This window comes from Balaenoptera ricei, chromosome 20 (assembly GCF_028023285.1).
Source record: "Balaenoptera ricei isolate mBalRic1 chromosome 20, mBalRic1.hap2, whole genome shotgun sequence".
Taxonomy (NCBI): Eukaryota; Metazoa; Chordata; class Mammalia; order Artiodactyla; family Balaenopteridae; genus Balaenoptera; species Balaenoptera ricei.
In genome coordinates, this window is record NC_082658.1 from 6,731,852 (window position 1) to 6,755,949 (window position 24,098).

The following is a 24,098-nucleotide window of genomic DNA, read 5'->3' on the forward strand; positions in this document are numbered from 1 at the left end:
CTGTTAAGAGAACTCATGCAAGTGATTACTATCTTGCCTGGTCAGGGCAGGTGGCTTCGGCCAATGGTTCCCCTAATGCGTTCATCCTCCAATGGCCCTCATTCCCCAAAAAGCAGGGAACCTGCCCGCCTGGCTGCGACGACACAGAATCCTTCATGGGCCATCCGTGCCAGTTGAGTTTTGCCTCTATTCCACCTTCCTCTCCTCATAGGTGACTTGAACAATTCTTGGTTTAACCTTGGTTCTCAAGGGCAGTGTGCATCATTAATCATATTTGGCAGTGGGGAGAGGGGATTTTTAAAAACAGGCACTTAGGCTTCTTCTTGGCTAGAGACTCAAATTCCATAGTCCAGAATGGAACCGAGAAATCTGCTTTTTAAACAAACACAACAACTGACCCTGAAGCTGTGCGCTGAAGTTTGGGAAAGCCTAAGGACCAGCTTGTTTCCATTTTTGTGAGTTGCTTTCTCCCTACACAGACCGGCAGTGGAGGAAGACGAGCCTGGGACCGGAAGGTCCCAAATCACTGGTCACTCCAGCCAAGGGTTCTCAGATCCGTGGTTTCATGTAATCTCTACAGCAATCAGCAGGGGAAGAGGGGCAGGGATTATCACCTCATTTTACAGAGGAGCAAGTTTCGTGCTCTTTGGACAACTCTGTTGCCCTTTCCAGCTCTAAAACTCGATGATTTCATGGCAGGAGATCAAAACACCACGTTTAAGCTTTACGTCCATCACTTGTGACCTTAGGTAGGCTCTCTTCCCGACTTGGCCTCCAGTTCCCACATGAGGATAATAAAACCAGGCATGATCTCAGGGGGCTTCTCTGAGGGCTCTCCAAAAACAGGTTAATCACGGGGGTTTAACTTTGTTGTAAATTGGGTTTGACTATGACCCTAATCTTTTGTCACCCAAACTCAGTCTTCATACTTGATTGTTTGCACTGCAGAATCAAATCTTCCAGTCTCAATTTAGGAAGGAAGGAAGGGAGGGAGGGAGGGAGGGAGGGAGAAGGCTCTCAGAGGAAATCCATCATTGGATTTAAATTTGAGGGACTGCCCCAGAATGCCAGTGGATGGGTTAATGTGGCAGAGTGGGTATGAGGACAAACTATAAAACTAAAGGAAAATGACTACGGGTCGTGTGGTGTGAGTGACAGCAAGAATGAAGGCTGTTGTATCCAAGGGCTGAAGTATAGATTGTTTATGGCCAGTCCCCACTTTAGCAAAACCACAACTGCTATTAAGACACTCAAATGCACCATCAGTGGTTCTGAACTTTGCATGATGATTTGAACTCTGCCTTATCATCAGAGGGAAGGCAAACAGCACGTCTACCGAAGGGGCTGAAATTTCAGCTGCTGCCAGGCGTCGCGGAGCTCCATCACAGTCCCAGAATAGCGCAGCTCGGTTCCCAGCAGCCTCGGGCTGCACCGCGGCTGGGCTTCCGGCAACGGAGCTGGAGTCAAGCCTCAAGCAGCGGCCGGAACAGCTGGGACTGAACTCCACCCAGATGCCAGCTGGCTGGCCCTGCCCTGCTGGAGGCGCCATCTCTGGTGAGTGCAGGCAAGTCTGGCTCTCCTGTGGCACCCTGACTCTCCCCCTGTCCCCTTGGGGTCCTGGCTGAGTTTGACAGGAAGGACCCTCAGGGTGCCCTCAAATCCCAGGCGAAGGGGTGGGGGCTTTGGGTGATCTAGGCTGGTGGCTGGCGAGGCTGATGAAGGGCTGAGAGTTCCTGAAGGTGGGCAGGCTGCGGTGTGCACAGAGAAGACGTGACCACAGCGGGCTGGCGGCCACCAGGGGAACCGGGTTGAAGAAGGGAGAAAGGGCAGAGAGGGAGACACACAGCCGTGCCACAGGCCAGGCGGTTGCCCAGTGCAGCGCTGTCGTGAGGCTGGCTTCCGAAGGTGATGGGATTGTTGGGAGAAGGGAGAGTGGCTGAGAAGGAAAGCTGCAGACTAGACAGCTGGTCAGCCCTGTTTCCAGTGTCCTTCCCCTGTACTGGCCCACGCAGACCTTCCATCTATTTATTCCCTCGCGAATTTTTGTTTTGGCTGCACTTCACTCCATGCGGGATCTTCCCTGACCAGGGATCGAAACTGTGACCCCTGCGGTGGAAGTGCGGGCCGCCAGGGAAGTCCCCCTGGCAACTGATCGAGGCCCTGCCACGGGCAAGGACGGATCGGGCACACATCTTTCCCTCGAAGAGCTTACACCCTGGTTGAAGGCATAAGACATGTACATAAGCAAACATTCGTAGAGCAGAAAATGAGCTACATAAGAGATACGAAAGCGCTTTGGGCCATAGAACAGCGAAGTTAAAACCAGTCCAGCAGAGTTAAAACCAATGGGTTCTAATCCAGGGCTAGTCCCTTAGCCTTTATGAACCTCAGTTTTATAAATTTATTTATTTATTTATTTTTGGCTGTGCTGGGTCTTCGTTTCTGTGCGAGGGCTCTCTCTAGTTGCGGCGAGCGGGGGCCACTCTTCATCGCGGTGCGCGGGCCTCTCACTGTCGTGGCCTCTCTTGTTGCGGAGCACAGGCTCCAGACACGCAGGCTCAGTAGTTGTGGCTCATGGGCCCAGCTGCTCCGCGGCACGTGGGATCTTCCCAGACCAGGGCTCGAACCCGTGTCCCCTGCATTGGCAGGCAGACTCTCAACCACTGCGCTACCAGGGAAGCCCTGAACCTCAGTTTTAAATTGAACTCCTAGGGTTGTCAAGATCAAATATATGTAAAAGACATGGAAAAGTGTACAGTGCTACACAGAGGTAAACTATTATGGGTGTTGTTGCATTATTAGATCAGCCAGTGTTTGTGTTTCTCTGAGCTTCTCGGCCTGGGATTCTGGGAGCCAGGGATCTGAGTGCGGAGCTCAGGACAGCAGCAAGGCCAAGCCTAGACCCGGAGCCCACCCCTTCCCCCGAGAAAAGGCTGATGGCATCCCTCAGGTCTGGCCCATCATTCCACCCATTTTATTATGCGTACAGAGAACTATCCTAGGGGCTGCAGGGAAGGCTAGGTGTGAAATCTGCTCCCCACTGAGCCTATCATGGAATTACGGAGGCCAGATATCTACGTATAAAATATACTTAACCGTGCAAAGCAGCGCAAGATTGGCAAATTCATGCTAGAGGGGATGCTTTGGGAGAGCAGAGGAAGGAGGTCTATGGGGCGGGGTCACCAGCAAAAGCTTCTGGGAGAAGCAGAAGGCTTTAAAGGGGGAATAGTTCAGAGAGGCCGGGAAGGGGCGTCCTGGATTGAGAGTGGGGGACATTGTGAGTGAAACCACAGGAAGGTCAGTCCGGTGGCCAGACCCGGAGCCGACCTCTCAGGCTGGAGTGGCCGTTTCCTGTGGGGAAGAGGAGGGAGAGGAGATGGCCAGTCCAGGTTGAATGCAGCCTGCAGGGGCCTCAAATGCTGGGCAAGGGAGTTAGATCTTTCACTTAGAGGCAGTGGGAACCACTGAAGGTCTTAGGAGCCGAGAATGCCAGGGGGAGGTCGGTGAATGCCCCACAGCAGAGGGGGTTTGCAGGTGACTGGAGGTGTCAGGGAACGGAAGGAAGACTGCAGGCAGGGTGATTAGGTTGGGTGTGTGTAACCCCAGTGGGAGGGTGAGCTTGCCCTGAAATGTTCTCACAAGGGGGGCGCGGGGGGGTGTGAGGGGAGACTCTTCCTCAAGGAAGGGAAGGGGGACTAAACACTGCTGTGTACACATTTCTTTTCTGTTTTTGGAAGGGGCGGGTTGAGGGGCCTGAATCCCTGGACACTTGGCCTTGACCCTGGTTCCTAGATTCACTCAGTCTATTGACGGAGGTTCTCCAGACCTGGGCAGCTCAGAAAATGCAGCTCTCTCCTTCCACAGGGAGCTGGTTAGTGGCCACTGAGCCATGGGCAGGGAAGGGGGGGAGAGGGAGAGGCAGATTTTGTGGCCGCCATGGACGGGCTCAGCGTCAGGTGACATTCCAGCAGGTTCTGCCCTAGGCCCGTTTCCGGGTACCCGCCCAGGGGGATCATCCATGGGCAGCGGGTTGTGGTGAATAGGTGTTTATCTCGCCTGCACCCTGGCCCCTGGCTTCCTGCTTCTTAAGGGGCCACCTTGGTACCTGGGTCCTCTCAAAATGCCAGCTGGTACCAGGCTGCTCCAAGCAGGCAGTCCTAGGAGCTGAAGAGAAGAGGAAACTTAGCCAGACACCACAGCCTGGGCAGTAGCCGGTTAATGCGGAGCGCGGGAGCAAGGAGAGGTCAAATGCAAAATCTGTTTACCAGCTGGTTTGGGGGCACCCAGCTGCCTAGCGCAAGATTCCAGGCGCCTACCTGTCAGGGGGCCAAGAGCCCCACCCTCAGCTCAGCGAGGGACTACGCCTGCTCCACGGGGCCCAGGGGGCCAGGCGCCAAGACCAGGGACACTCAACCCTCTAGGGAGGGGGAAGCAGGCCTCCCAGTCCCCGGAGGAGGAAATGGCTCCTGAAAGAGATTCTGCACACTGACCCGGCAATCCAGGACTCCTGCTACCCAGGCAATAGGGAAGCCCCTCTAGGGAGCAGAACTGACCTCAAGCACCCCTGGGGCCGGCTCACCTGCTCCTCCAGTGCCCCAAGTTGGGTTGCCAAGGCCCCCTACGCTGCACTCTAATGCAAGGCGTTGCTGGCCCTGGGGAGTTGGTGTCTCCAGCAGGTACTGGGCTTGCCTGCTTCCCAGGAAGGCCTGTGGCCAGTGGGCAGGGCAGGTACGGCCCTGTTTGCATGGTGTTTGCAGTGGTCCCCCCCTTCTCCACCCCAGGGTGATGGGGAAGGTCAGCAGGGGGCTGCCCTCCAGGGGCCATGTCTCAACTCTTGCTACTAGGGTTCAAACCATAGGATAAATGGATCTACCGAGTGTCAGGCTCGGTGCCAGATACCGGGAACAACAAAATGAGTGAGACATGTCCCTGCTCTTGAGAAGACAAGAACTGAGAAGGCTAAGATACACTGAGATAAATGATAAATAAACAAATGCATACTAGGCTGTGGGTAAACAGGGCAGCTCACAACGGCTCATTCTGGGGAAGGTGAGGAAAACATGGCAGAGAAAGGGACATTGGAGCTGAGCTTTGAGGCAGGGCAGGTTTTAAAAACCTTTGGTCAGACAGGGAAAGGGGGTTGGGGGAGGAAAGGAATAGCAGAGGAGAAGCCCAGAGCATGGCACAGCGAGGCTACTCTGATCATGGTAAAACAGGACCAAAAGAATGTTGGAGAAGCAGCTTCTACAAGAGTTTGGATTAAACACTGCTAGGACTCTTTTTTTTTTTTTTTTTTTTGGCCACGATGCGTGGCTTGCGGGACCTTAGTTCCCTGACCAGGGATTGAACCCGCGCCCCTGGCAGTGGAAGTGTGGAGTCCTAACCTCTGGACTGCCAGGGAATTCCCATTTCTTTTTAACTGTCAGGGCTAAGGCTCAGAGGGGATGGACCAGGAAAGGAGAGGCTGATTACTGAGCATCTGAGTGCCAAGCTTGTGCGAGGCCCATTGTAGACATGGCTTCGCTTGGATGTTACAGCAAGGATTGGGGGTGGTGCTATCCTGACCTCTTTACAGTAGAGGAAAGTGGGGCTCAGAGCAGTGAAGTGACTTGTCCAGGTCATACAACTGGCAAGTGGCAAAGTTGCACCCCACCTTGGGCCTTGTCACTAGCTTAGACTCAAGCAGCTCAAAAAGGAATTGTTCCAATGAATAAAGGTAGTTTCGATCGGCCGGCGGCCAACAGGAACTCACGCACCATGTTGGGAGGGAGGGGTACAGACACCATCCACACAATCCATTAATCCAAGATCTATCTGAACAGTGGGAGGGCAGTGTCCCTATGGGACCACTTCTCAAAGTGTTACCTTTTGGTGAAGATGGGAGTTCATAAAGGCTTACATGCCTATGTATTATTACATTGGGCGAAGGGTATCTGGGGGCGCAGATGAGTCTGCGGTTGGAGTCTTTGACGCAATGGCACCTCCCACCGAACTTCTCTCCCGGCCACTGGCCGTGTCCATCAGGACCCACAGCCATCCGGCTCCCAGGGCTGGGGGTGGGGCTCTCAGGATTTCCACCCTCCAGTGTTCCTGTTCTTGACAGGCCCTGGGGGATTTAAGCCAAGGGTACCAGGGATCCTGGGGCCTCAGAAGCCCCAGGTCATCTGCCCTGAGGGCGTTGCTTTGTCCTGAAGGCATATCCTGTTCCAGAGTGAGACGGGGTGGAAAGGGGGAGAGCAAACCGTTCTCAGAAAACGGCCCTACATTTCCACTGCCATCACGGCACAGGGCTGGCTGGGGGCGGAGCTCATCCACTGAGGTGTCCAGGCCTGTTTCCAGACCACCGCCAGTGGGTGGCCAGGCACCAGATACCCCATCCTGGCCCCTGCCTGGGCCCGGAGGGAGGGGGGAGACTTGCCTCATGGGAGAAGTCTCTGGAGGGTGAAGGGGTTCTCCACGAATCGAGACGGATCCTGAATTCACCTGTGTCTCCCTGAGGTCACTTGTATCCTGGTCTCCCCACTACTTTCCCCACCCCTTTCCCAGGCTCCTAGATCTGGCTCTAAACGTATGCTAATGAGGGACCCCTCCCAGCAAACTGGTTTCAGCGTTGGTTGCCTAGTTAATGAAAACTAGTCAGAGGTCAGAGTGACTGATCTGTTTCGCGTAGGTCTGACCTACTGCTCCCCCTTTCAGGGTGGGCCCCCCACCGCCTGGCCCTTACACACGTCTGCACGTGCTCACGTCCGGTGTGTGTGTGTGCGGGGGGGTGGTCCCTGAGATGCAGGAGGTGGAGTTAGGGGAAGGAGACCAAAGGCACAGCAATGCGCTCTTCCTCTCAACATTGAAAAGAATTGAAACAATTCAATCCTCACATTTTCCAGGCCAGCCAGAGAGGGTCAGGCGCAGGAAGAGATATAGGGTTCTAGAAAAGCAGGGCCTCACCGCCAGCCCAGGCTGCTAAGCAAACAATCCCTCCAGGAGTCCGAAAACTGGTGTGCGAGGGGAGGAGCTGGCCTGGGGTTTATCGCTCCGGCAGCTCCGGGTGATTCAGGGAGTTTGACTTCTGGTTGTCATAGATGGAAGCACGCAAACAAACAGCCCGGGAGGTACCCCTCCCCTCTGCCTGCGCCCTCCCCCACCTTGCTACCCCCGGCCCGAGACCAGCCGCCTCCCCCCACGGTTCCCGCCCTCCTCCCGGGCGCTCCGGGCAGAACCAACACGCCCAGCCGCCCGCCGGGCCACCGGCTGACTCCGACCGCGCGCCGCTGGCGATCCCCCAGGCAACTCGGCGTCACGAGAACCAGCACCCCGGAGACCCGGCGCCCGGCCCTGCCTCCGCGTCCCCTGGGTCCCGGCCAGGCGCAACAAGCACTCCCTTCTCGGTGCGCCGCGGCCCCTCCGGGCCTCCGGCGCTTGCCAACTAGGCCCCGCTGCGTAGCCCACCTCCCGCGGAGCCCGCAGCCCTGGGGGAAGGCAGCCGGAAAATCTCTTGTTTACTGGGCCGGGGTGATCCTAGATTGGATTCGCTTCCCCATTTCGGCAGTTCCCCTTCTGCTGATTCCTGGGGCCGGAGAGGAAAGGGTGGCAACCCGCTGATGCACCCCGGGAGAGGGAGTGAGGTTGGGGTACGGGGAGGGGGGAACTCGAACTCGTGGAAAAGTCCCCGGGCGGCGGGAGGGGCAGGACTCGGTGGCCAGGCCGATGTGTCCCGGAGCGCAGAGACCGCGGGGGCCGGGTTAAACACTGCACCTCGGGGAACTGAACCGTGAAGGCTAATTAGGACAGGTCCGAACAGGTAACGGGGACACGGGGAGGGGAGCGCGCGCTAAGGAGGACCGAGTCCCGGGCGATCGCAGGAAACCCAGGCGCGGGGTAGTCGGACCCAGGGCGACTTCTGCCCACGGTCCCGAGTGGTTCTGGGCCCGGCCCACGGCGTCAGGGGCGCGCGCGGTGGCGTTCCCACGCACACTTGGTGACCCGGGTGCCGGGGAAGGATCGCGCGTGCAAGAGGTGGACGCTCGGTGTGTGGTGTGTCCACGTGTGCAAGCTCGGGGAGGGCAGGGGGCGCAGAAGGCGCGACAAAGACAGACTTGGTATCTGAGTGTGCGCCTCGCTCTAGTCCGGAGCGGCGAACTGTGCCCCGCGTGTGTCTCACGGGAGAGCCACGACGAAGGTGACAAAGACTAGGTGTCCGCCCCGGAGAGACGCACCAAGGTGGCCCCCGCGCGCGTTTGTGTGCGCGCGCGCTGGGACTTGGGGAGAGGGAGAGCCCGCCCGCGAATTGTGTTGGGCTGCACCCCAAACCGCTTTCCGGAGAGAAAACCGAGTCCCGAAAGTAAGTGCGCGTGAGTGTGCGCGCGCCCGCGTGCGGGGGCGTGGCAGTAAACAGCAGCAACCCACAAGCCGGCTTGGCCAGAAACTCCGATCTCCCTCCCCTGCCGGAAAGTGCGTCTAGTCGGAGCCTGGAGGTGAGTCGGGGATGGGTGGGGGGAGGGCCGGCCGGGCTTTGTTACTGTGTAAGCGGATTGCACGTACCTGGAGCGCCGCGGGCGCCCGATAAGCCCCTGAATGGAGGTGATGTCACGGTGATGCAGGCGCCGGCCCACCCTCGCGGCGAGAAAGGAGCCGAGCGCGGGCAGAGGCCAGCGCGAGGGCGAGAGACGGAGCGCAGCCAGCTCCGAGTCCCGGGGAGAGGCAGGCCCTGCGCCCCGATCCCCCGCCTGAGCCCCGCCACCTCAGACCAGGGTGGGGCCTGGCCCCGCTCTCTGCGCCGAGCCCCTCCCACCCTCCCCGCTCGCGCCCCGCCTGGAGTTGGCCCCAAACGCCGCGCCGGAGCTGGGCCGGCGACGCGTCCCAGGTAAGGGCTGCAGCCTGCTCGCTCCGCCCTCCCCTCGGCCGCCGGGAAGAGTGGGGTCGGGCTGGTGGGGAGTGGGCGAGGGCTGAGGCCCAGGGGTGGAGAACCGGGGGGCGGAGGACACCGCTCCTACTTCGCTCGCTCGCAGAAACTTTCCAAACCGGAGCAGGCTGGGGACTGGGGGTGTGGGAAGCCCGGCGCTGGGCTCGGAGTTGGCGGCGAGGGAGAGCTCCACGATCGGGGTCTCCAAGGACTACCCCCTCCGCCCTCGCAGCCTCTCTGCGTGACTCCGCGGCCAATAGTGACTGGGGGGCCGGCGCCCTCTCCGCGGCCCGCTACCGTGGATGGGGAGGGCAGGTTTCTGGGACCAGAGGAAATGGGAGAGAGGCTGGCCGCCCTGTTCCTTCTGTTCCGCCATCCAGGGGAGCGTGGGTGTGGACCCCGGTCCCGGCGAGAGGTAGGGAGGGGAGGGCTCAATCTTCCTGCGGGAAGTTCGGAATTTCGGTCAATCGTAGACCCTCTACCTTTGGCGGCGTGGCTTCTAGATCCCTTCCCTTTCCCCGCTCCTCCCTCACGCCCCACGGGGTTTCCTGCGCCCTTCCCAGCCGCGGAGGTGGAGTTGCGCCTCTCCAGCCCCAGACCCACAGCTTTAAACCCAGCAAAACGCAGTCATTGAAAAAACTCCACGCTCTTGATCCTAAAGCTCAGGGACCAGAATATGTTGAAATCGGGTTTTGTGCTCTTGGAGGTTCCCTGCCTGGGCCTTTATCTGTGGCTGGGGGAGGGCGTGCCGCTGGGGGGTGGGGCGCATTCCGGAGTGGCTTTCTAGAGCGGACCCTTGGGTTGAGGACTCACGTGTTTCAGAATGCTCAGGGAATTGGGGGCCAAATATCCGCCCTCGGTGTGAAGGGCTAAGCCTGGGGTTCCTGGAAGCCCTCTACCCCACCCCGACCCCACCCCCCAACTTGGGCACTGAAGTAGTAGCCCCGTACAGGTACAGGCACCTCCGACCCCTCTTCTTATTGGTTGGTTTAAACACCAGAGTCCCCTGAACAGAGGAGTAAGATGACAGGACCTAACCAGGGGCAGAGAGGAAGGAGGAGATGGATGGGAGAAGGGGAGGATGTGGGAAGGCTGCCCGTGGGTCCATCCGTCTCTCTCCGTGGGCTGCTGAGTGGCGGCAGACCCGGGAGGAAGGAGGCTCCTCTGTGGCTCTGCTGGGCGCCTCGGAGAGGGGCCTCTACATGGTCATGGCACCCTTGGAGGTACCTGGCTGTGGCTCTATATCTTACTCTGTCCCTCTGAGCCCAGGAGACAGACCGAGGCCGCAGTGTGAAGCCCATGTTGCCCTTTTCAGGATGGTTCTCAGGCTTTCGTGTAGATGGTCGAGGAGTGAGGAAAGGCGAGAAGGCCTGGCTGCCTCATCCTTGCTGGGTGAAGCCCAGTCGGGGCTGGCTGGGCCTCCGAGCCACCGCTCTGCTGAGGTCTCTCTGCCTCCCCTGGGAGAGGGAAAGAGGGAGGAAGGGGATTCTGGAACGGGATTGGGCTGACTCAGACCTGAGCTGGGGGCTGAGTGGCTGAGCCTAGGGAAAGGCCGATTTCAGAGGTGATTAAAAATACTTGTATAACTGATTCCAGGGAGGTGAAGCAAAAGGGCCCCTTTGTCCAGAAAATAATCTGCAGCTCGGCTGGGCTGCGGCCATAGTGTGGGGGGGACTCATGGAACTGAAGGAGGTCCCCCTCTTTGGTCCTACTGAGAAGCTTTTTTAAAAAAAAATATTTATTTGGCTGTGCCAGGTCTTAGTTGCGGCATGCGGGATCTTTAGTTGCGGCATGCGGACTCTTAGTTGTGGCATGTGGGATCTAGTTCCCTGACCAGGGATCGAACCTGGGCCCCCTGCATTGGGAGCTCGGAGTCTTAACCACTGGGCCACCAGGGAAGTCCCCTCTACTGAGAACCTTAAAGCAGGAGACGTGACTCTAAAGTGAAGAGGCCAGACTGGGATGGGGAGAAATGGGCACCAAATCCGTTCAGCGAATGCTTTTCAAATGCCTACTATGTTCAGTGCAAGACTAGATGTTGCAGGCGATGCTAAGATAAGCAAGTCTTGTTCACTCCCCTCAGACCTTACAGCCAGGTAGGGGACACGCCTACGCACACGATTCTAACGATCAAGGCTCAGAAGACAGCCTGGAAGTGCAGGCTCTAGGGACCCGCAGGAGGGAGAGTCTCAAGGCAGAGCTGGTCTGTTTCATCCAAGTCCTTTCCCCCTTGGCCGCCATCTTCAAACACAGCATCCCTTGGCTGGCTGAATCTGCATTCCTGGATGTTGAAGGACACTGGGCTGAGCTTTCTTTAAGTCTCCTGCTGGCCGCCAAGGGTCGCTGTCCCAGGCAGTGGACAAGAGCCAGGCCCAACGGGTCCAATTTCCCCACTTGAGTTGGTGTCTGCCTGTCTGTGCACTCCCCCACTTTGAAGTTCCCATGTTGGTGGGACCGACAGGCTTGAAGGGTAAGGTCCAGGGCCAACAGCAAAGTTGAGAAGGAAATTGGGGTGAGGGCTGTGAAGCTTCTCTGGCCCTGGCCCAAGTTCTTATGAGGTGTTGGATTCTAGCAAGGTACAGGCAGGTATGGCTCTAAGAGCAAGATAGACCAAGAAGAGGGATTGACATAGTGGTCGCAGACTAGATGGGAGCGGGCTTGGTTTTTTGTAATGACGTGGCCGTTATAAGATTTGAACTTGTAGCGTGGACTTTTAGCACTTTCCCCCACATCCAGCCAGGCCTTAGACTTTATCTGGGAAAGGATCTCCATTAGGCCTTACCTTTGGCCTTGGTCTTTAGCCGGGGATGAATGTGTGCTCAACAAATCGATTGCCTGTGCTTTTTTGCCAGACTCAAATCTTAAAGCGCAACCCTGGTTATGCCCTCATCATGCAAAAAACAGCCTTCAGTGGCTCCCCACTGCCTTTAGAATCAAGCCCTAAACTCCTTCCCTGTAGTGTCTCTAATCTGTAGCCAGCCAGCTGCAACCTCCCTTTACAGACTCAGTTCATACTTGGTGAATTTGATTAGAAACTGAATAAAATGCTGTTGAGAGGTGTTCTTCACTCTGTCTTTTCTGACCCCCTCAGCTGGGAAGAGCTTCCTCCTCTGTGTTCCTGTAACACTTTTCTCTCCCGAGAGGTAAATTCTTTTGTGTGACACTTACCTTATTCTTCTTTGGGTAGTTTTCTTGTAGACCTACCTTTTGGACTGTGTTTGTTCATCTTTGTATTTTCCACTGTGCGTCTAGGGGAACTACTGGGCCTGGTCCCCCTAGACGCACAGTAAATATTTGCTGATTTGGAATATTTGTCTGTTCTAAACTGGGACCTGGCGGAGGGAGATGGAATGAGCAGCTCTTGAAGATGTGCAGATTGCCAGAGGCTAAGTCTGAGTGACCATTCTCAGGGTTCATACCACATCTCCAACTTCACCCCAAGGTCTAGCTGTTTTGCTGTGAGCCAGAAATACTCATGATGGGGTTGAATGCTTAGGATCCCATAGCACGTTATCCATAAATTATCTCCTGGAGTGGTTCAATATTCCTTATCCATTAGCCCTCTCCGATTCCTCTTTTCTCTTCCCAGCCCTTGTAAATAAAGTACAGTTTGTGCTTTATTGATTTGCTATTACACAAAGTCCCCTACAAGAGCTTATTTAAATCGTGATGTAGGGGAAACATGCTTTTGCATTGGAAGTCGAGAGAAACTAGCTGCGTTACAGTACGATTTATTTAGGAAAACAATAATAAATTCACAAAGGAGTGTTAATTTATTAAAAGTTAATGGTAGGTGTTGTTTGGGGAAAAGCAAGCTTAATTGACAGATGAGGTGGTATTTGGGAAGGCTGAGAGACCTAAAATATTTTCAAGGAGCATGTAGGATATCTTAAAGGACTTTGAAAGTTGATCTTTATTATGTCAGTTTCACTTAATTTGTGAGTTTTATTTCCTCTGACTTAGTAACAGTGTCCTTCCCTTTCTCAATCATGGAGAGACAGTTCTGTTTGCCTGTTATACATTAACTAACCAGGAATGGTGAAAACATTAAGGGCTTAGCGGTGTGCAAATCTACACTCCACCTCCAAATGGGAAGAAAGAGAGGTGGTGGGGAAGTCGGATCATGCCATTCCCCTCCCAGCCACTAGTGGTCACTATCAGCCCAGGAAAGCTTGGTTGCTGTCTTTCTGGAAAGTTCCTGGGTCCAAGAGGTGAGAGAGGAAGAGGCAGGGTTACAACTAGTTACTTGAACATAATAAGGGGTGATTTAAATGTGGAGTCCCTGCATTTCATAGAATTTTGGAATTTATGACTTGCTTTTTAGAGCATTTAAATGTTCTGTTCTCCAGGTAAATTTAAAGTCTTTGGGTAGAAAACTCACTGATTTGGTCTTTAATTTCTCTTAACCTGCCACACTCTTTACCTCCACTTCACACAAGGAAAATCCAGTTGGTATTGAGAGCAGGGGTTTGGTTTTCTTTGGTGCCAGTCTACAGCATTTAGTAAGGCTGCTGTCCGGGACCGGTCCAGTGAGTTGTTGCAGTAGTAAGTTACCTTCCTGGTGTGAATAAAAGACATCTTTCTTGCCTTCTAGCTACAGTGCCTCAACACCTTCCATTATAGATTAATTTCTTTGGGTTTTGCTTTGCCCTTGCCTGGTTCTTGCTTTTAAAACGTTAATGCCTCATAGGAGGATTTTTGTATTAAGTCATTAACTCCCTAGCTGGGAAATTCGTTGATTTTTTTTTTTTAATATTTATTTATTTACTTGGTTGCTCTGGGTCTTAGTTGTGGCAGGCGGGCTCCTTAGTTGAGGCACGCGAACTCTTAGTTGCGGCATGCATGTGGGGTCTAGTTTCCTGACCAGGCATTGAACCCAGGGCCCCTGCATTGGGAGCATGGAGTCTTACCCACTGTGCCACCAGGGAAGTCCCAGAAATTCGTTGATTTTATTCTTGAGACTCTAGCAACTGAGCTTCCAAAGAACTTTGGATTCTGAGGAGAAGCGTTGGCCCTAAAAGTGGGAAAGTGAAGGGCAGAAAAGGGCAGTGGTAGGGAGGCATCAGGGGAAAAGTGTTGATACGTACAACTTTTCAATCATCTCTTCACTTTCTCCGGTTGCAGTTTGTACCTGTTACAGGTGCTTGTTAAATACTCACTGAATGAATGAATGCGTGGCTGATTTGCCGTAGACTTAGGCATCACAGGGACAGAGTGGAGGGGCGTGGTGTCTGGCCATTTGAACTCTGGAAGTCCCGGGGCAGAGAGGAACTGAGTGCCCAGTGAACTTGCTCACAAACCTCAGCCCCCAGCCCACCTGCAAGAGCTCAGGGAATATCTGGGCCCAGGTTATGATTTGGGGGAGGGGGAGGGGCCTGAAAATTCAGCACAGTTTCCTCTTTTTCCATGACTGGGAACAGGGATGACAGGTTTCATCTCATTTGCCTCTCTGGTCACTTGGTACAAGGCCCAGGAGTTCCGTGTTAAGAACGATTCTGAAGCCCAGAGGCACAGGCAAGATCAGTGTGCCGTGGTTCAGGATGGGGGGAACGGCGCCTTGTGTGTCAGAGTCTGACCCGGAGGACTGATTTTGCCTTTCCTCCCCTCCGCCTCTAGGGACCCAGCTGGGGCCTGGCCTGGGAGCCAGCATGGCCATCCAGAAAGCGGTGCTGATGTGCCTGGGACTGCCTCTCTTCCTACTCCCAGGGGCCCAGGCCCAGAACCACGCCCCATCTGGCTGCAGCCCGGACCTCAGCCCCCTCTATTACAACCTGTGTGACCGCTCCGGGGCTTGGGGCATCATCTTGGAGGCAGTGGCGGGGGCGGGCATCGTCACCACCTTTGTCCTCACCATCGTCCTCGTGGCCAGCCTCCCCTTCGTGCAGGACACCAAGAAGCGGAGCCTGCTGGGGACCCAGGTGTTCCTCCTGCTGGGGACCCTGGGCCTCTTCTGCCTCGTCTTTGCCTGCGTGGTGAAGCCTGACTTCTCCACCTGTGCCTCTCGGCGCTTCCTCTTTGGGGTCCTGTTCGCCATCTGCTTCTCCTGCCTAGTGGCCCACGTGATAGCCCTCAACTTCCTGGTCCGGAAGAACCACGGGCCCCGGGGCTGGGTGGTCTTCATCGTGGCCCTGCTGCTGAGCCTCGTGGAGGTGATCATCAACACGGAGTGGCTGATCATCACGCTGGTGCGGGGAGGGGGCGGCGAGGGTGGCCCTCCGGCCAATGGCAGTGCCGGCTGGGCCACCGCCTCCCCCTGTGCCATCGCCAACGTGGACTTTGTCATGGCGCTGATCTACGTCATGCTGCTGCTGTCCTGCGCCTTTGCGGGGGCCTGGCCCGCCCTGTGCGGCCGCTTCAAGCGCTGGCGGAAGCACGGGGTCTTCGTGCTGCTCACCACGGCCGCCTCCATCGCCATCTGGGTGGCGTGGGTCGTCATGTACACCTACGGCAACCAGCGGCGCAAGAGCCCCACGTGGGATGACCCCACGCTGGCCATCACCCTCGCCGCCAATGCCTGGGCCTTTGTGCTCTTCTATGTCATCCCTGAGGTCTCCCAGGTGACCAAGGCCAGCCCGGAGCAGAGCTACCAGGGGGACCTGTACCCCACCCGGGGCGTGGGCTACGAGACCATCCTGAAAGAGCAGAAGGGCCAGAGCATGTTTGTGGAAAACAAGGCATTTTCCATGGACGAGCCAGCCTCAGGTGGGTCATGGGACACCCTCCCCAGGTGCCGTTTTATTTTTTTTTAATTTCTAAAAATTTTTGGCCACACCATGCAGCCTGTGGGACCTTAGTTCCCCAGCCAGGGATTGAACCTGGGCCACAGCAGTGAAAGTGCCGAGTCCTAACCACTGGACCACCAGGGAACTCCCCCCAGGTCCCCTTTTATTCCAGGTGGTTTACTGCAGGACAGGGGGCTGGTCTCCTGAGCAAAATGGGAGGTTCCTGAGATTATCCAGAATTTTCTGCCTTAAAGTCCCTAAATCCCATTTTTAAAAAAAAATTCTTTATTTATTTTTGGCTGCGTTGGGTCTTCGTTGCTACGTGCAGGCTTTCTCTAGTTGTAGCGAGCGGGGGCTACTCTTCGTTGCGGTGCGCGGGCTTCTCATTGTGGTGGCTTCTCTTGTTGCGGAGCACGGGCACGCAGGCTTCAGTAGTTGCAGCACACGGGCTCTAGGACACGCAGGCTTCAGTAGCTGTGACGCATAGGCTCAGTAGTTGTGGCTCTAGAGTGCAGGCTCAGTAGTTGTGGTGCACAGGCTTAGTTGCTCCGAGGCATGTGGGATCTTCCCAGACCAGGGATTGAACCCATGTCCCCTGCATTGGCAGGTGGATTCTTAACCACTGTGCCACCAGGGAAGTCCTCTAAATTCCATTTTTCTTAAGGATTTTTTTCCTATACTCGTGCAATTCATGAATATATTTTCGTTGTAAAATTTTACACATTACAGGTAAAATTTCCCTCCACTGTCAGTTCTACCCCATTCCCTCCTGTTCTATCCCCAGAACTGATCACTGTTGACTGATATTTTCCTGCTAGGAGCCTCAGTTTCCTCATCTGTAAAATGGGGATAATAATGGTTCCTGTTTCATAGGATTCTTTTGAGGATTCAATTAATGCATCTTCTGGCGCTTGGAAGATACTCTAGAAGTATTAGCTATTAGCTCTGTGTATTACTAGTATTTTACTGTCATTATTATTATCCTTCCAGAGCTTGTTTTTCCACTATGTACATATCCATAGTCTTAGTTTCCTTTTAAAGTCTTTTCAGTTCACAATTTTTTCTTTTTCATAAAATCGCGTGTGCCACATGCTGATCTAAGCAGCACCCACTATCCGATAGCCAGCTTGTCCCCAAGCTCCTGCCCCGGCTCTTTGTTAATGGGATGGGCCTCTCCTGAGGTGCCAGGCAGCCCCAGAGCCTTGGTGGTTGGAGCTGAGGGCGCCTCGGAGGTGGAAGCGGCAAGAAGGCAAGAGAAGCCCCTGCAGCCTGGGTCAAGCCCCCGTCAGAAAAAGCTTGGGAGGCAGGAGGGGGTGGCCATTCTCCAGGAGACTTGGCCAGACGTGCTCCCAGCTCCCTAAGGAAGGAGCCTTTTTCTGGCATTTGTTCATTGTAAGGACCATTAGCGTTTATTGAGCACAAACTGAGTGCCAGGCATTGAGCCTTTCCGGATGTGCCCTGTGGCATGCGTCTCACGTGCTTTCTTAGCCGGCTGGTCACAGCCCCTTCATCTGCTGTGACCCGGAAAGCCTGGACGCTGACCCCCTACTCTGCTGATCGAGGTGTTGGGGGCTTAAGAGTTGACCTGGCTGATTGTTGAGCGCTACCTCTGGGACCTCTGCCAGGGGTCAGAGTCAGAGGCAGGGGAGGTTTCAGAATGAGAACTCTCTGCCTTTTCTCTACAAGCTGCGATCCCTGTGATCCCTGCCTTGGGGAAAGGAGTGATCCTCACCCCGTCAGGCCCTGATCTTTGACCTGCCCAGCGGGGTGGCCCCTGGCATCCGCACAGCCTGGTGCCAAGTGAGGGGGGAGGGTGGGGCAGCTGGTGAGGTTGGGGACGAATGTTGGGAGGAGCCTTGGCGGCCCCCACCTTTGCTGTCACCCGCTGCCTGTTTGCCGGGCCAGAGAGTTCTCAGCCTTTGTCCTCAAGACAAACACTTCTGGGCCTGTAAGGGTTTTTTTTCCTTTTATTTTATTTTTTCTAAATGGAAAAATCAATTGAGTGAGCCCAGCACTTAGGAAGCCCTATAGAGTTGTGGTCCCTTTAGAGCCGCAGGGCCATCAGCCGGCAGGAGACGGGCATCCGCTGCCCCGGCCCTCACGGCTCAGCCCTCTCCCCGGCCCTCAGAATTGGTCAGCAGCTTTCCTCCGACCCAGCGCCCAGCAGTGCAGGACAGATCGGGACATCAGCACCCCCGAAGGCACAGGGAAGTGTTCCCAGAGCTGAAAATAGTTCTGGAAACTTGCCAAGGGGCCACAGGACAGGATGTGCCTTCAGTCCCCCTGGTGGAGCTCTGGGTCCTGGGCAAACAGCACCCAGCCCTGCCCCATGCAGACTCTTGGGCAGTGGGGTCTCTGCTTTTTTTACCCTGGCGCCTGGCAGCTGGCCCGCAGCAGGAGAGGCCAGAGCTGGAGGCTGGCCATCCTGGAAGGCGGCCGAAGGTCCATGTGCCCCTCTTGGCCTCTGGCCCCAGAGGGCGGAAGGGGATGTGAAGGTTGCTGACGGGACGTTTTTTCGGTGGGAGGGGGTCTCGTGCTGCAGGAAAGCCCAAGGGGAAGGCAAGCATTGTGCTCTCTGTGCATCCAAACAAAGGGATGCTGGGCTCCACGGGGTGGGGTACACCTACAGCCTCAGCCCCAGGGCTGGCCTAGCCCCCTGTTCCCTCTCCCTGCCTCCTGGGGGGCCTTGCTTGAGAGCAGGAAAGGGAGCTGAAAGTCCAGCCCGGAACAGCTGCTGTGTTTCCTTGCAGCTAAGAGACCAGTGTCACCGTACAGCGGGTACAACGGGCAGCTGCTGACCGGTGTGTACCAGCCCACCGAGATGACCCTGATGCACAAAGCCCCGGTGAGTGGGGTCCCCGGGTGTGCAGGGTGGGTGGAAGCGGGAGGGAGAAGGCAGGCTCTGCATCCAATGCGTCAGCCTGCGGGAGCCCGGGACCCCGGCTCCTGATGCCTTCTTCCTGGGGTTGATGTTCCCGCTGCCTTTCACGACACTGTGGCGGGACCTGTCTGCCCTGTGTCGTCGGGGCGTCAAACACCCACTGAGGACAGCTGCTCAGAACGGTCTCTCTCTGAGCTGGTGGGAGCTGCCAGCTTTCCCCTAAGCAGCTTAGGGGGGGACAAGGGGGGGGCCTCAGCCAGGTAGGTGCCATTCTTGGTGGACAGAGGACCACAGGGCAGGTCTGGGTAGGTATTAGCTGCTCGACCACAGCTGTCCCAAGAGGGCCTCCTGCTCCCTCCCCCCCACCAGCAGGCAGCAGCTCTTGACCTGACACCTCCCCTGGGTTCTGGATACCAGATGCTCCATTAGCCAAGGGAGGGCGGGTGGGAACAGGAAGCCGGTGGGTTAGAGTCTTACTCACTCCATATACGTGCCTCCTCCCCGGGTGGCTGGCAGTCACTCTTGGGGAGACCCCTCGCTCTCCGGAGCCTGAACCTGCAGCTAGGTTCCAGGAGAGGGAGGCTGTGGCCAGGAGCCAGGATAGGCCGAGGAATGAATCTCAGAAGGGCATGAGCAGAGTTGGCCAGCGCCCAGACACCCAGGGTGCCCCACCTGGCCACCCCTCCCCACCTGTGTGCATGGAGTCGTGCTCCTTCAGGAAGGATCTGAACTAACAGAGATTTCATCTAATGGTGGCTCCCAAAACATGGTCCCTCGACCCCCAGCGTTACCATCCCCTGGGAACTTGCTAAAAAGGCGCAGGGGCCAGGGGTGTGATGGAGCCAATAGTTACATCTCTTCAGCGATGTCACTTTGATAACTTGGAGTTATCCAAGCCATGACGGGAGTAACCGCCCACAGAGATCTGCCAACACTACAGATCAGGGTCGTTAAACATTCACCAGATCACCGCGGGGTGGGGCCCCCTAGGCATGGCTGTGGCTTCATAAACAGTCAGGTGATTCTGACGCACAGCCAGGTTGGAGAACCCGTCCTCCATCTAGATGTTCCAGGAGCTACGTGGGGAGGGGGAGTTGGAGATGGTAAATGGGTTGGGAGGACCACCCAGGTCTGAGTTGATTCAGAAGGCGGCTTGGGGCCCTGGAGCTGCGGGGGTTTGGTGGCAGCTCTTTGCCTAGGGATGAGGCAGGCGGGGCCTGGAGCTCACCTTCCCTCCAGGGTGGGACCTGGGACCCATGCCTCAGCCTCACCCGCACAGGAACAGAACCAACGCAGCTCCGACCAGAATCCAGGCAGAGACTTTGGATTTTAAGTCTCCAAAACTTAAAACTCTCTCAAACCCCAAACCATTCGGGGTTTAAGTCTCTAAATCAGACTGCTAGATAAGAAACGTGTGACATGCCTGGGGCCTGACAGAAGGGTGTTCTGGGCCCGGCACACCAGCCATGATGCTGTTGGGGGGATGTAATGCTACCGGGGGTACTCGGGTAAGAGTCTTGGAGGAAGGGAGCCTGGGAGCGGAGCCGGGCGGGTCACAGAAGCCCCGTGTGTTTCACCCTCTGTTGGGCCCCAAGGTTTAGGGAGGGGAACAGGGCTTGAGAGGAAGATCCTTTTGGAAAGAGCCATCCACTGTGTGAAGCCCCGGACCATGGAGGTGGCTGGGAGCCTCATTTCCATGCCCAGAGGGTGGCCCTCTGCAGGGTGAGATAAGGGGCTGGAGGTCAGAGGTGAACTCCTCCGTTTCCAGACTCCGGAGTCATCCATCCCAGGCCCCGCTGGAAGGGGGCGGAGGGGGAGGACAGGGAGGGAAGGGGGGGCTGCAAGCGCAGCCCTGCAGGAAGCGGAGTGGGAGCGTGTGTGCATCCGCCCGGGCGGAACCCAGCTGTGAGGCCGCCTGTTCTTCCCTCCAGTCTGAAGGAGCTTACGACGTCATCCTCCCACGGGCCACTGCTAACAGCCAGGTGATGGGCAGTGCCAACTCCACCCTGCGGGCCGAAGACATCTACGCAGCCCAGAGCCACCAGGATGCCACCCTGCCGAAGGAAGGCAAGAACTCTCAGGTCTTTAGAAACCCCTACGTGTGGGACTGAGTCGGCACCAGGAGGAGGCGGGCAGATCTGGGGACCTGGCCCCGGGCGAGGGTCTTCCTGGGAGCCCGTGCTCTCCCCTCCCCTTCCCCCTCGCCAGCTCAGGACAGGTCATGGGCCTCAGCCGGGAGGCCCTCCCCCATCTGCCAGTGTTCGGCTGGGCGTCCCCGTGCCCCTCACCCACTCCTCAGTGTTTGTGGAGTCCAGGAGCCAACTCCGGCTTCGTGTCAGGGTCACCTGGCTTCGTGTCAAGGTCACCTGCGGCAGCCACGCTCCAGCCAAATAGCGGCGGCCAGTCAGCACCTACGTTCTCTGGAGTCTTCGGAGAGATTCCTGCAACCTTGAGAGATGTCCCAGGCGCTTCTGTCCTGGGTCTCGCTCCTCTGTGAGGGGCAAGGGTGCCTAATAAACACGTTTCTGCTTTATTAACCCTTCTCCTGGGAATGTCGTGTCTGATCTGGGCTCTCGGTGTCTGACGAGCCACTCCTCCACCCTGGCCTGTGGGCCTTTCCTCTTTCTCCTCCTCCCTCTGAATCCAGCTCCCAGGAAAGCCGCTGCTGACTTTTCCTTCTGTGCAACGAAGTAGCTGACACCTCTCCCCAGGGAAGAGTTCTTCAGCTAAGCCTGGGTCCGTGTCCCATGTGATCAGCATGGACCTCTGGGCCCGGCTCCTGGCTCGGGTCTCGTCCAGCATGTGGGCTTGTGTGAAACGAGGCAGCTTTCCTCTGGGATGCCCTCCACTGGGGTCGGGGCCGGGGGGGCGGAGCAGGGAGTTCTGTGGAGGGTGTTTGTAAGGGAAGATGGGCTGGCGTCAGCCCCTTAGTGGGAAGGGTGGTGCAGACCCGTCAGGGGATGGGGTGGAGGAGCCACTGCTCCGTCTCTCAGATCACGCTGTGCGCGTGTGTGTGTTTTGGTGGCCAGGAGTGATTCGCAGAGGACCAGGACTTGTTTTCAAAGGTGGGAAGGGGCGGGCCAGGTTCTGGTTGGTTTCACTCCTGGGCAGGAATTTAAATGCCCATTTGCTCAGTCCTTTATGGTAAAACCTTTCCACAGTGGCTCATTTGAATCCTGGGGGCTGCCCCTGAAAGATGGGTAGCACAGTAAGTACTTTCTCTCCCTTTTCCAGAGTCAAGATCCCAGAACCAGACCATTTTAGGGTTAGACAGGGCCTTGGGGGTAAGTGATCAATGTAGCTCTCTCACCGCCTCTGACAGGTAAGCAGACTGACCCAGAGAGGCCACAGAGCCTCTAGAAGTGGCCATGCTGAGACTGGCCAGGCTTTCGCAAGACTCTGACTTGTAGCAGGTCTCGGTGGCCTGGGTTCAGACATGCAGCAGTGCTCTGACCCTTTGCAAGGGGGTTGCCAAGTCGGCTCCTCCCAGCTTTGGGAATGTTTCTCCCCAACTCGCCAGAAGCTATTTTCTGACACCGGTTGTAGGGAAAAGATGTTTCTGTTGGAAGAGGGGAGAAAGGTTGCTGGAAGAAAAAAAAAAAAAGCAAACTTCTCCTTCGATGTCAGATTGCACCAACTCCCCTGGAGACTCGAACCCTTTTCTTCGTTGTTCAAACACTTGTTCTTTCTGGTTACTTTAGGCTCAGTCCCCGAAAAATAATACAAGATGGTAGACGCCCTCTTCCCTGGACCGCACGTCGTTCTGCTGTCCTCATTCCTCTGTGTCCAGGCTGGGCAGGGCCCTTGTCACTGGAGCGGGAAGGGCCCGGAGGCCACCGATCTGGAGCAGTGGAGTCAGGGGCCGTGTGAAACCCTGGGGCATGTGGCTGGGGCTATGGGCCACCCCCCCCCCCTTCCCGGCCCCGCAATTCCTGCCCAGCCCAGCCTCTCCTGGTCCCCAAGTGACCTGAGACCACAGGAGCGGTCTGCAGACACCCAGCCTCCCTCTGGACGCCCTCCCCCAACATCACAGCCCCTGTGCCCCTCTACTGTGGGTCTCCAGATGGCCATCTTTCCTGGCCATCTTTCGGTTCCAGCCTCAGCCTGTCCCACCCTGCTCCAAGGCGAAGCCAAACCATGGCGAAGCTGGCCCTTGCCCTTCTCACCAGCTCCTCCTGCCACCACCTGGACGGTGGAAGGCCGCTGAGCTGGGCAAAGCTCACTCAAGACCTGGACAGATCGTGCCTCTCTTCCTGGCCTGTGGGTCCTGGATCTGAGCCCCTCTGCATCACCACCTGATACCTTCATTGAACCAGGTCCCATCAAGACAAAGTAGGGGGTAGGGCTGCATTCTCAGGGGTCAACTGAGAGTCCTGGGCCAGATGGACCGGGGTCTAGGCCTCTCCCAGGACTGAGACTTGTGGGACTGGGGGCAGCCCCTGCGATAAGTGGTGTCCAGGACTGAAGATTGTGCCATTTCCTGATGGGCAGATGGCTAGGTTTCTGCCTCACCTTGGGCACCTCGACAGTGCTGGTGCCGCTGTCATCACCCATGACATGCTCCACCAGGTCCTGATGGCCACCAAGGGAAGTGGGGGCATCCTGGCGACCTGCACGATGCTGGCACCAACAAAGATGTGCACATGGCTCCAGACTCGTGGGAACGACATCTCTGTAGTGTCTCCTTGGCCTCCTGCCCTTGGGTACCGGAGCTGGCTCATCCAAGGGGCTCAAGCCAGGTGTGTCCCCGGAGCTCACCTCTGCCTGCTGAGATGAGAGAGGATGAGCACAGCGCAGGTGCTGACCCCGTAGGCGGCCCCACAGCCCTCACCCCCACCCCAGCGCCACCCCCCTGCCCCCAGCACCACCCCCCTGCCCCCAGCACCTGTGCCTTTGTCGCCAGCATATTTCTCCAGGGCTAAGTTGGGTGAACAGGCCCTGCAGAGACTGATGGAAGGGGAGGGGGGAGCTCTGAGCGCCCCGGACTCCTTGTGATCTAGGTTAGTAGCCCCAAATCCCTCACAGTGAATAAAGGCTCTATCTCGCTTTTTGAGCTGATAGTCTCGAGTGAGTCCTGGCAGCGCCAAGGGACCACGGGGAGCAGCCTGCAGTGAATGTGGGTTTGTTCAGAGTCTGAGTCCCCTGGAGGCCTGCGGGTGAGGCTGGGGAGGGATGGGCTTCTGAAAGATGCGAACCTGCCCGGATTCAAGTATACCCCCCACCCCCCCGCCACCCCGTGGCCCTGCTTCCTCCAGTCTATGGCCAAGTGAAGAAGACAGAAGTGTTCCAGCTGCATCACAAGCCTTGAATGGAAAAAACCAGAATAGGCCAGGACCTGTTGCAGGTGACGTCAGGCCAACACCTTGGTAAACGGCACACCCATTTCTGTCAAACCATGTAGCTCGGGGCGGAGTAGTTTGGACTTCATCACTGCTCAGGATTACATGACCTTATTCTCTGTTTGTGAGGAATTACTACCGCAGAATCCCTGTGTGTTCATTAATTTGTCTGGGATTTATTAATATATATTTTTAAATCCAACTCCTTGCCTTCTAGACCAACAAAGGCTGTTTGATTCCAACTAAATATTTTTCTT

General features: G+C 56.5%; 1 protein-coding gene, 1 long non-coding RNA gene and 1 other non-coding gene across 19 annotated transcripts in view; 1 reads left to right on the forward strand and 2 right to left on the reverse strand.

The window, feature by feature from the left end:
* The window catches only part of LOC132355786 (uncharacterized), a 46,896-nt gene extending 38,103 nt beyond the window's left edge, over positions 1-8,793 (reverse strand). For all 5 annotated transcript variants that reach the window (XR_009499694.1, XR_009499691.1, XR_009499692.1 and 2 more), the window contains exon 1: positions 8,539-8,793. This is a non-coding gene — a long non-coding RNA (uncharacterized LOC132355786). The remainder of the gene's footprint in view (positions 1-8,538) is intronic.
* On the forward strand, positions 1,489-23,555 carry GPRC5C (G protein-coupled receptor class C group 5 member C). Of its 13 annotated transcripts, XR_009499689.1 has the most exons (7): positions 1,491-1,554; positions 14,516-15,601; positions 18,372-18,466; positions 20,434-20,583; positions 21,150-21,238; positions 21,737-21,786; positions 22,204-23,555. XR_009499689.1 is itself a non-coding variant. In XM_059908348.1 (6 exons), exons 1-5 carry the CDS (start codon positions 1,512-1,514, stop codon positions 21,194-21,196), a joined length of 1,407 nt encoding a protein of 468 aa, XP_059764331.1. In that variant the 5' UTR covers positions 1,490-1,511; the 3' UTR covers positions 21,197-21,238; positions 22,204-23,555. The 13 variants fall into 13 exon arrangements, 12 of the variants coding, with proteins under 12 accessions (XP_059764321.1, XP_059764331.1, XP_059764329.1 ...); XM_059908348.1 differs by lacking the exon at positions 21,737-21,786 and having other exon boundaries at positions 1,490-1,554; positions 20,434-20,569; XM_059908346.1 differs by lacking the exon at positions 21,737-21,786.
* TRNAE-UUC (transfer RNA glutamic acid (anticodon UUC)) lies at positions 15,694-15,765 on the reverse strand. The gene has a single exon. It is a non-coding gene; the product is annotated as a tRNA-Glu (tRNA).
* Positions 23,556-24,098: the final 543 nt, after the last annotated feature.